At 48.8% G+C, this 12,223-nt stretch overlaps 1 protein-coding gene across 1 annotated transcript in view; it reads right to left on the reverse strand.

Moving 5' to 3' along the window:
• The window catches only part of LOC142591491 (neprilysin-2-like), a 71,885-nt gene that overhangs the window by 38,474 nt on the left and 21,188 nt on the right, over nt 1–12,223 (reverse strand). Inside the window, exon 3 of the mRNA XM_075703820.1 lies at nt 2,760–2,894. Within this exon, the coding sequence (XP_075559935.1) occupies nt 2,760–2,894 (135 nt within the window). The remainder of the gene's footprint in view (nt 1–2,759; nt 2,895–12,223) is intronic.

Genomic DNA, 12,223 nt, shown 5'->3' on the forward strand with positions numbered 1-12,223 from the left:
ATCGCGCGCCTGTATTTTTTTTTTTTTGCGCATGCGGTTGCGCCAGAGGATTTTTCGGCGTACAGGCGACCGACAGATGGACGGATGGGCGAATCGGCCAGCCAAAGTGATGGATTAAGAACTTTTGCAGCCAGGGGCTAAATTTTCCTCGGGACCCCAGTGAAGATGGCAAATATGCCAAATATTAAGACTGTTACAGGTTTCGCCTGCTGTCTCCGATTTTATTCTCAGACAAAAGGTTATATGCCTATGAACGTACATAAGAGGACATCTTGCATCTTGATATAACGTTTGCAACGTTTCTGCTTTGAGAAAACGTTCTTGCTTCTTTCTATTGGGTTGTTACCCAATGCTATTGTCTAAAACGCACGTCACTATCATTTAGCCATGCAGCTGATCACATATCCAGCAAGTACTCCACTGACATCACTTAGGAAAAGAGAGAACCACATGTTGTAAAACAAAACAAAATTTTTGTTGTGCATCGATACTTTAAACTGTTCTTACGTGTGACATACAATCCGGACGAATACCAGAAAGCGCGCGCACTGGCAGGTAAACCACTTTGCGTATGAGAGGGCGAGAGAGGAAGGTCAATCGCGGTCACTGGTCGACAAAAGGAAAAGTTCGTCTGTGTAGGAAAGGTAGATCACCTCGTCACAGCACAGATTGTTCGCTTCCATTTGGGCTATACTACTAAACCCTTTTTCAAGAATTCTTGTGGCACAATGTTCCCTGGACGAATTTTGTATAGCCAAATTTCCGACAGGCCCTGCTGAGGGACGTTTTAAAACTTCTTGAGGGACCCCTCGAGGAAACATTTTCCATGGGAGCCGCATTTGTTATGGCTGTCGGGGGGGACCCGGGGCTGCAGCCCCCCTTAGCTCAGGTTAATCCAGCCCTGGCTAGCGACGTACAGGTTCGCTGTACTATGAATGATTTTGTGCTTCGTAAAAACGCTAGGTTGCCATCATTCGCAGAAAGTCTGAACATTTCCCTCAAGTTTGAAGTTCAACCTATCTGCACATTCTGCCGTTCACCGCCAGGCTAAGACGCCTTGCCTCAAACTTCCCGCGAAGACACCAGCAATGAACAATCGAGAAACCTAGTCGGCAATGCGAAGTAAAAAAGGCGAAGCATATAGATAGCCAACAACAAAGTATTACACTATTATAGGAAACGTTTAAGTTGATCAGCATAAACTGCAAGTTACATTCCCTTACTGGCTGATCAAGCGAAATCCCACGCCCCCGTAGGCGCAATAAACTCAGTGTACTTGACCGCGAGCACTCGCGGTCACTATCAGGGTAAATATACCTGGTAGCGAAGTTTCCATAGAAGCCCATACGTTAAAACATGGCGGTTCATCGGCAGTTAATGGGCCTTAGCGCCATCTCTGAGGAGGGCGCACTTCAGGCGAAATAAAAACATTTGTGACGCCTTATCCCATCAAAAATAGCAGTTATGTCATTTTGTTCTCGAAGGCGCGAAATTTCTTTTGGTGGCCTGCCATCACAGCTGTATATTCAAATTCTCTGGCATTCGACTTGATCCGTGTCCCTAGCTTTCAGCTCGGAAATCAATGCAGCAAAAGGTCAGCCGTACTGATGTCGAAATCGTACCCCTGCAGAGAACATGCTTTCTTAGGAAGCTGACGAACGAAAGCTGTGGGTATCGAGTGCTAGTGCCATTGTTGGACTCCAAGCCTGTCGGACAGCGCTGTCGCATGAAAACAGCTACACAATTATCCGGGGGCCGTAACTCACTACTTTTGACTGAACAAGTCAAGACGCGATGAAACTACCCTCGTTATCAGACAAACGTCGACAAGCAAAACAACAGAACGTGCGAGAGGCGCATATTGTAAGAGGCGAACTTTACGAGCGCGTCTTTCTGCATACTTCAAGAGATGCATTGCATTGCAAGTGGTAGTGACGTCAAAGAACTGTTACAGTGGGCGCTGAAAAAAGATATTTATTCATAACGATAAAGTAAAATTGAGCTGTCTTTTCATGTCACGCGCATTTAAAGTTGAATAGGAAGTGTATTTTCCTTGAATTACTCTAAATAAGTGTCGTTCAATTTGCAAAACGCCTTTTTCCTTTCCGAATGTTTGTTCCCTCCTCACATAGTCGCGCCTCAATCGTTACTCCCATAACCACCCCTGCTGATGTTAGTGACAATTTGTTCTGAACAGCTTTTCGCCAGGAGCTTCGCGACCTATTGGATTTGACCTTGGTCACTATGTTAATGAGCTGGGCGCCTTGAATGAGGAGCGTGCGCGCCCGTCGCAACGCGAAGGCTCCGTGCATTCCAGCAGGCGCATGCCTCTACTTGCTGAGAATATTTGCTCCTGTATATTGCTTTTAAACTCGAGCAGTCAGTTCAGGCCCGAAACTTCGCGGATTTTTTTAAATTTTCTTTCTTTTCTTTTACTCGCGGTCTTCATGAAGCTCCATGGCATCTTGCGTTTCCAACCTACTGGTTGTTAGGGCATTGCAATGCCCGTCCATGTCACTGGACGCTGTTGTAGAGAGAGGCAAAATAAACAGACTTGCACTTCGAAACTAAGTACTTGAGCATATACTACCTATGTGTAAAGGGTATCTGCATCTGTTCCGAAAGCACAAAATAAATGAAAGAAGCGATATATATATATATATATATATATATATATATATATATATATATATATATATATATATATATATATATATATATATATATACATACAGCAAGAAAGCTCAACAGAGGCGCACCGTCATGTTGTCCAGCTTGGCGGCGATCTGCTTGGCTTCCCGAGGCACCCACGACTCGTTCGTCAGCATAGATTTCACGAGAGCCACGAGGCTGCTTGCCATGGCCTCGATTTCCTGCCGTTGACCGTCACTGAACTGCGAATGCACGCATTCGCGTATAGATTAGACCTCCCGGAATACAACGCCATGGTACTGATAAAGCTCTCACTCATCCACTCGCGAAGATCAGTGCCCATGGGCGTTCTCTTGTTGCACAGTCCAGTGCCGTCCTTCCGATAAATTTGACCACCCACGACGTAAGCACATGGCATTTCGGACGCTTCAAAAATCCACCTAGAAAGCTGCACTGACAGTTTCAGCTTCAGGTACGAATGCGAAATTCTATAGCAGTCGAAAAATACGGTTAATGCGACTGATATCGTAATGCTCTACCGCACTTTTTATTTCTTCCAGAAAGCCGAGATACTTCGATGGTAATGACCCTTGAAAAGTCGATGACTTTCGTCTGATATTTCCTAATCAAGCCATCATTCGATTGCTCGAAACTATCGCCCAAAATTAAGCTGTTCCAGTGGGTGCCATCTTGGCGCAAACCTTTTGATTGGCCCATTTGCCATATCATTGTTGTGACCAAAGGACTTTCCCAAACCGAGCGTTTCAGATTTGACCCAAGCGTTTGTGACAAGTCATTCGGCGCTCACTGAACCCGAAACAGAGAATAGATATTTACAAGTGACCTGCGCCCAGTGGATAAGACTTTGGTCTGCTGATCTCGAAGTAAGTGGTTCCATCCCGGCCGCATTTCAATGGGTTGCCAATGCAAAATGTTCGCCTGATTGGATTATGTTGAACTTTAAACAACCCGTGGTGGTCCTAATTAATCCGCATTTCTTTAGTACGGCATGCATCATAATGAGATCGTGTTCAAGCACGTCATGCAGCAAAATTTAGTTTATTTAGTACACCTTCGCGCGAGGTGTAGGAACGTAACGGTGTCTTTGTCGGTGTCCACACAGCCTTCCCAATACCGCTCAACATACTAGAACACAGTTGTTTGCTTTAGCGATTTGCTTTCCATAGGCATGTCACCCATCTGATGAATTACTCTTCCATTCGATTTGACAAGGACCTTTTTATCTGCTTTGTTACATCTATTTGGCGATCGTAATGGCGAACACAAAATATGGTGTGAAATACAAATGCACATTGTTCTGAATGGTCGTACATCAACACGGCGCTCAGTCGAGCTCATCGGCGAGTTTTGAAGCGCGTAGAGCCAGAAAGCAGCCCCGCCATTCGCTATCCCACATCTTTGCGGACTCGCAGCACGAACATATCGGGTAACGCACAAATATAATAAGCACTTCCCATTGCATGCTAAGCGCACAGCCACTAATTTGACTGAAGATCAATTTTAATCATATTCTTGTATCAGTTCAGCATCGATTCGCAATAGAAATGTGTTCGCCTGTCAACCTATCTGTCTTTCTCGTAAGAGGCTTCGATGATTTGGCGTGTTAGCATGCATTTCGCTTTGCTGATGTCGAGCGGGCTTTCAGCACCATCATTTTCAGTAGTCGTCGAAGCCCCGACTGCAATCGTTGCAGACATTCAGGTGCCGTTCTTTGACTTCAGTTCATAAAAGGGCAAACTGCCACTAGATGCGTTTTACGAACATCAGAGCATATTCGGTTCTACCACAATAGCACTTGTGACGACGTCGCTTATAGACCAGATGGATTCGACATGAATGGGGTCTAATGTATAACAAAGCTCGATTATATCTTTCAGGACTGGAGTATCGTCGCAATATATGTCACGTTTTATCTTTCTAGCGGATTTATAACGACTCTGTAGCGCTTCAGTGGTCGTGTGAAACGAACTCAACCAGTGTCGTGATAACAAATGGCGCGGCATCTCTGTGTTTATTTTCGCGTTTGTGTCCCCTCATCTTGCTTGCCCTACACTAGTACTCTAACACGTTGAACGACCATGAATCTGCCAGCAGTTCCCTGAAACACTTCAATTATCATCGCCTTTTTAAGCTCACTTTATGCTCGCTTCCTTAAGCTTCCAGAAAAACGTGTTAAATACGCATGCACTGCAGTTAACGATCCCGCACACGCACATAACACTAATGGGCTTCCACGTGCGCATCAAGGCTCCTCACATACCCTAACGCACTTCGTATGTATGTGCATAAGCACTTCTATGCCTACCCAAGGAGGCAACAGGGCTGTCCTTCTTCACGTAAGACGATCGCTTTATAGATAAGTCCCGCAGCAGCGAGCGAATTCAGCTTAGTGTGTGTGTGTGTGTGCGTGTGTGCGTGTGCGTGCGTGCGTGCGTGCGTGCGTGCGTGCGTGCGTGCGTGCGGGCGTGCGTGCGTGCGTGCGTGCGTGCGTGCGCGCGCGCGCGCGCGCGTGTGTGTGTGTGTGTGTGTGTGTGTGTGTGTGTGTGTGTGTGTGTGTGTGTGTGTGTGTGTGTGTGTGTGTGTGTGTGTGTGTGTGTGTGTGTGTGTGTGTGTGTGTGTGTGTGTGAAAACATTTATTCTAATGAGGTCCGGAAGCTCGACTTTTTAAGCCAAGGCGGGCCGCTCCCACGTTGGCACTGTCAGGCCAAGCCTTTCAGCGACATCATGGGCCCTCTGGACGGCCCTTAGTTGGTCTTGTAACAATGGGCTTTGAATCCTTTTCTCCCACTGTGTCCATTCTTCAACGAGGTTGGGGAGAGTCGCGGGACACCCCGCCAGCATATGTCTGATTCCAATGATGCCATTACATTCGTTGGAATCCATCTTAATCTCCCTCTCTGGATATACTTTATTAATAGTGTACGGTGTTGGATATGTACTTGTTTGCAATAAGCGCAGTGAGACTGCCTGAGCCCTGTTCAGTTTTGAATGTGGCAATGGAAATTGCCTGCGTCCTAAATAGCAGTGTTTGGTAATGTCATTGTATGTTATTAAATGATCTCTAGATTCCCTGGCTTGATGGTGAACGGCCAGGTTGTGACTGTCACGGTTAGCAAGTCCTCGTGCCAAGTCATGAGCAACCTCATTGAGGTTTATGCGAGTCTCGTCCACTTTCCCCATATGCGCAGGAAACCATCGGATTTCAGTTCTCATAATGCTGCCCCTCGCTTCAACGCGAACTAAGCGGCGAGAACATAGCGCACACGAAGCTACCAGCAGTCTGTGCATATCGCACGTCGCTTTCCGGATAGGCCCGCGCGGCCGGGCCATACGCTGCGGCTGCCGGAGTACGGTTGACCACGGTTGATAATGGTTCGACGCTGATGGATAAGGCGCTAATGACCGATAATGACGTCTAGTGATGGGAAAGTCATCAGCGCACCTGGCGCTGCCACCTGCGGTAGTTTGCGTCAACAGACTTTGCTCCGCCGACGGCAGCAGTTCGTAACATTGATAATACCACCAGGCTACGTGGACGTGAGGTAGTGGCACAATGCTTATGCAGAATTATACAACTAGTTCCCAAAGGAGTTTCTGCGTGAATTTCTTTCTCTTAGTTCTAAATGGATGCTTTCTTCAGCCCCAAAAGCGGATTGTCGATGCATTTCCTACTGCCACAGCACTTCCTCTTTTTTTTGATGCTACGAAATAAAGTTACACACGAACGCGCTTGGTTAATCAGATCTTTTCGTTAGACTTCCATTCCTAGTTGTAGTCGCGATCTGCACCGTGTCGACGCTGCGTGAAACAAGGAATGTTTGGCATCATGTTGTGGAGACGGCGACTCCATGAGTCTCACATGAATAAAGCATCTCCCTTTGTAAATTACGGTCGTATACCTTAGCCTTATCATTCTAAGACTGACAAAAGAGCGTAACACTTGAGAAGTGAATAAAATGTGACCACATGATTAACATGGGCTGCGAGACGATAAGGGTTCCGTAGGTTTCTGGCGCCCATGTTTAAATCTACGCGTTGTAACAGTGCCGTAGAACATTACTGAGTGTGACAAGCGAGCCTCTATAGCTACATTCTGAAGTTGCGAAGATTGGGGGAACGTAAGGTGCTAAAGGGTCTGTAGCAGCAACAACGAGGCAACACACCGAAAGACAGAGCCACTTCCGACGCCATTCACGTTTCCGCGCGTTCTCGCCGAAAGCGCGCAGTGTCCGTGACTAAGCCAGCGTCCCTGACGGCAGCCCGGCAAGTGCCGACATTGAAATAAGGGATGGGGTGACTCGACGTGTAGCGTGAAAAGTCGGTGCCTTCTCTTGCCTCGCAAGGTTTCCGATACAAGTTCCTGTTGTATATCAGTGTTTACTTCTGTTTACTTGCGTTGTTGCAACTGCATCACGTAAACAGATGCACGCTACATCTACAATACTGGTCACCACGGACTTTCGACACTTCGCGACTATTTGCTGACTACGGTGAGAATGGAATCCACCGGCGACTCCACACAAGCTTCCCCCGACCCCGCCGCGTTTCAAGGAGTCTCCGCTTTTTCGTTCCGCCTTCGGAAATGCTGGCCAGCTGATCCCCCCCTCTGGCTAGCACAAGTCAACATCCACTTCGTTGCGTCCAAACAACGCAGACAAACAACGCAGACTTCCAAACTTCATTCACCACGTTGGGTCTGCGCTTCCTCCGGAGGCTGCCGGGGAAATACGAGACCTTATTCTTACTCCGGCCGACACAAACCTGTATGGCATTTTGTCAGTTGAGCTATTCAAGAGTAGTTAGACGTCGGAAAGGCAACGACCCCAGCAGATACTCTCAGCTGAAGAACTATTCGACCGCAAGCCTTCACGGCTGTTTCGCCGCCTTCGGCAGCTCTTCGGTGATAAGGCTGCCTCCTTCGATCAAGACCTGCTCCGAGAACTCTGCTTGCAGCGCCTGGCTTCCACCGTCCGCATGGTGCTCGCCGATGCAGCTGGTTTACCTCTGGCGAATCTCGCGAAACTGCGTCCAACATCCTACACAACGCGTCCAGCTCCCTCCCTGTTCGACGTCGCCTCCTCACACATTTCTTGATCGCGGCGACTTCCGCAACAAATTAGTGCTCTTGGCTCTCCCCACCTGATCTGTAGGCACGTCGCAACGACTTCGGCCGCCAGATAGACCGTCTATCCGCGCAGATTGCCATCCTATCTGCATGCTCTCGAACCTCATCGTGCTGGCGCTCCTCGTCACGCCGACGTTCCTCATCTCGATCGCCACGTAGCGGCGAGTGCTGGTATAAGCAGAACTACGGCGCAGCCAGTCGAATTTGCGCGTCTCTCTCCACTTTCTCTGGAAACTCTGCGGTTCACCACAAGAAGCGGCAAGTCCAGCAAGGGGCTGCTTATTTTTCGTTTTTGACAAAGCGTCTGGGCTCCGTTTCCTAGTGGACACGGGAGCCGAAGTTAGCGTTGTTCCACCCTGGCCTGCATTTCCTAAGAATCGCCTATCTGCAGTTACGCTGCAAGCCGCCAACAAACCACACATCGTGAATTACAGTGAACGCGCCGTCACACTGCACATTGGACTCCGGCGCGATTTCCGATGGGTTTTTTTTTCGCAGCGGACATGGCTTACCGGTTTCTTGGTGCAGACTTTTTTCGTCGGGTTGACCTACTTGTGGATACGGCCCACAAGCGTCTCGTCGATACTGCGACACTCCTAACAGTGCAAGGTAACCCCGGCTGTTAACAGCCGGGGTTAGCACTGTTTACTAGTCACCTTGATCGGTCTATGAGTACTTATTCGACGAGTTTCCAAACATACATCTATGGTCCAATTTGACGTGTTATGTCAATCAAGCACGATGCCACGCACCATATTAACGCCACAGGACCACCTGTCCACAGTCGTTCACGACGCATCGCACCCGATCGACTCAAGATTGCCAGAGTCGAATTTGACCATATGCTCGAGCTTGGCATTGTGTGACAATCAGAAAGTCCTTGGGCATCTCCTCTGCACATTGTATCCAGGAAGTCCCGAGGTGACTGGCGGCCTTGCGGTGACTACTGCAAGAACGCCACTATTCCCGATCGCTCTACCCCCTGCCTAAGTTCGCGGACTTTAAAGCATAACTGCGTGGAGCAACCGTCTATTAAAAGATGGACATCGTCAAAGCGGATCGTCATATACCTGTCGATCCTCGGACATTCCCAAGACTGCGTCATGAGGTCTTTTGGATACCTGCGGATGCTCTTTGGTTTCCGCAACGCCGCTCAATGTTTCCAGCGTTCTGTGAACTCATTCAACCGATTTCTTCCCTTCTGCTTTGCCTACATTGTTGACCTCCTCAACTACAGAAGCGATGCAGACGAACACCTCTCACACCTTCAACAGCTTATCCAACGCCCTGCCTAGTACGACCTAATAGCCAAGAAACTAAAGTGTACGTTCGGCGTGCCTAATCTAGACTTTATTAGACATTATGTTGACCGCCGCGGCATTCGGCCGCTCCCTAACAAAGCGCAAGTCATTCGTGACTTTTCTCAGCCCATTTCCGTACGTAAACAACGCGAGTTCCTGGGAGGGATCGATTTCTATCGGTGTTTCATCCGCCGCTGTGGTCACCTGATTCGTCCATTTACTGATCTGCCCCAGGGAAACAACGACAACTCTACTCCCACCACGTGGCCTGAGAATGCGTCCAGCTCCTTCGAGGCTGCATGTCATATGGAGTGCAAATAAAGATGGATACAGCGGAAGAGACCACACAAACGACACCGGCTAAAAAAAGTTACCGTCAGTGTCGTTTTTAGGTCCTCTTCCGCTCTCCGCGTCTTTATTTCCGGTCAATATGATATGCAGTAAACACCAACTAGGCCAAACTCAAGTTCTTCTGAAGCATATCTTTCGAGGCTGTTAAGACACACCTAGCAGATGTCACCCTCCTTGTTCACCCAATACCTGACGCTCCGCTGTGTCTCATGATAGGCGCGAGAAACGTGGCAGTTGAAGCAGCTTTACAACACTGCGTTGACGGATCGTGGCAACCGCTAGCGTTTATTTCACGCAAGCTCCCCTGCACCGAAAGCAATTACATCACTTTCCGCCATCATCTGCTGGCTGCCTACATGGCTGTGCGTCACTTCAGACATTTCGTCGAAGCTCGAAGTTTATTCATCGCCACGTACCGCAAGCCGTTGAGGTGTGCCATCAAATGTGCCAGTAGCAAGTTTTGACCCCGTGAAAGTCGTCACCTCGCTTATATAGCGGAATTCGCGACCGATGTGCGGCACGTGCAAGGAGATGGGAACGTTGACGCCGATGCGCTCTCGCGCCTAGCACTGTCCGTAACTTGCACTGCAACACCAACAACTGTCCATTTCACCGCCCTGGCATCAGCACACGACAAGATGTAGGCCACAGGCCCCTGGAAGGCAACCAAAGTCCCCTGGAAGGCTCGAGTTTCGTGAAGTTACTCGTCCATCCTCCAGTGTTCCCATTCCTGCGATACGTCTAATGGCTATGCTACAACTCTTCTTCCCAGGGATTTCCGTCGCGCTGTTTTCGACACTCTGCAAAGGCTCTTCTATCTTGGCATCCGCGCCATGCAACACCTTATCACCTGGCGTTTTGGCTGGCTCGACATAGACAAGGACATGCGTGGGTGGACTCGGCGCTGTTTGGAATGATACCAATCGAAGGTGCATCGTCATACCTTGTCTACATACAGTTCCTTTCCACCACCTGCGGAGCATTTCTAAGGTCCATTTTGACATGCTAGGGCTGTGGACTCCACCAGTTGGAAACACCTACCTGCTGACGTGAATTGACCGCTTAGATGGCCAGAGGCTTTTCCCATTCCCGACATCAAAAGTGAAACTCTCGGTAAAGATTTCCTTTAAGGATGGCTGTCACGTTTCGTCGTTCCCTCTACCATCACCGCTGATTGAGGTGGAAAGTTCGAGTCGTGCCTTTGGAAAAGGATCATGGCCTTGCTAGGAAGCTCGCAGATTAGCACCACCGCATACCACCTCATCGCAGATGGCCTGGTCGAACGTTTCCACCCGACATTGAGGGCATCCTTGAGGCCGCAACCCGACACGGTCAGCTGGACAGTTCCCCGCTTCTTCTGTTGCTGAGCCTCAGAGCAACGTTAGAGCAGGACATAAAGTGTACGCCTGCTGAGCTAATAAAGTATGGCTCGTCACTCCGCCTTCCCGGAGACCTGTTCGGCCTAACATCTACCTCGCCGTTTCCCGGCCCGCCGGCGTGTTTGGTGCAGTTACGCTCCGTTCTGTGCAATCTTGGTGCCCCGCATCCTCGCCGACAACACCGTGGTTCCCCCTACATCCCTCCCGATTTCAAAACGACGACACATTTGTTTGTCCGTCATGACACAGCCTTTGGAGCGCCCATACGATGGCCCTTATCACATCATCCGGCGCAGTGAAAAGTTCCATACGCTCTATTTTCACGGTCACCACGATTCCGTCTACTGACCGCCTAAAAGCAGCCATCATTGAAGACCCGCTGCCCCATACAATTCCTGACCGCGCCATCCTTACGATCCCTGTTGCCGCTGTTCAGACTCCCCGCCGAGTTTCACCGGGCTTCTTGACTAGCTGGGGCCCTATGTAGCAGGACCAACGATACAACGCACCGAAAGACAGGACTACTGCCTTCGCCATCCGCGTTTCCCCGCGTCCAGGCTGAACACGCGCAGTGAGTGAATCTATGACGTGACTACAGCTAGCGCCTCTGACGGCGGCTCGGCAAGTTTCCGCCTTGGAAGAAGAGTTGGGTTCACTCGTCGTGTAGCGTCGGAAGTCGCTGCCTCTTTCTGCGTCATTCTGACACAAGTTCCTGTTGTAGATATGTGTACATGTACTTACGCAAGTGCATCACGTAAGCACATGCACGCTACATCTACAGGTCAATTTAAACTGACAAAGGATTCTTTCAAAACTCTACATCCTTTAATGTAGTAGTAACAGGTTGCATGTTCAAGACATAATAAATTGAAGTTTTTTTTTTCGCGCCGGAGCGGCAGCCCCTCAGCGTCAGGTTGCAGCGCTCAAAGTTCTACTTTTATTTATGCTTTTGTGCTTGAGCAAAAGTTCTTAGAAATTGCTAAGTTGGCTCTATGACTTCTTTAGAATACAACGCAGTCCATATTAATGACAAAAAATATAACTAGGCCATATCGTACGCCCTTAAAATTTATGAAATCACGGCAGGCTGTGTGGGAACATCAAAGCATTCTTTTCTGGCTTAGCAATAATTTGTCGCGGTTAGAGAGGCTCTGGCTTTGTACAAGGATGGTTTACCAATAAATTTCAGATTAGTATTCTCATTAGTGCACAATTTACTCATGATGCGGAATGCGATATCGTAAAAGTATAATGATTCTTTACCATGCACTCAAAGTTCAGTGAACACGCGCTCTTGTACCTCCCCCGCCCGCCCTAAAGCACCCGCAGGCAGCTGGAATCGACGCCCGATACTTGGTGTTTCGCTTATGCTTGTAAATGCAGCGCCGTTTTTC

This window comes from Dermacentor variabilis, chromosome 8 (genome assembly GCF_050947875.1).
Source record: "Dermacentor variabilis isolate Ectoservices chromosome 8, ASM5094787v1, whole genome shotgun sequence".
NCBI classification, from domain to species: Eukaryota; Metazoa; Arthropoda; class Arachnida; order Ixodida; family Ixodidae; genus Dermacentor; species Dermacentor variabilis.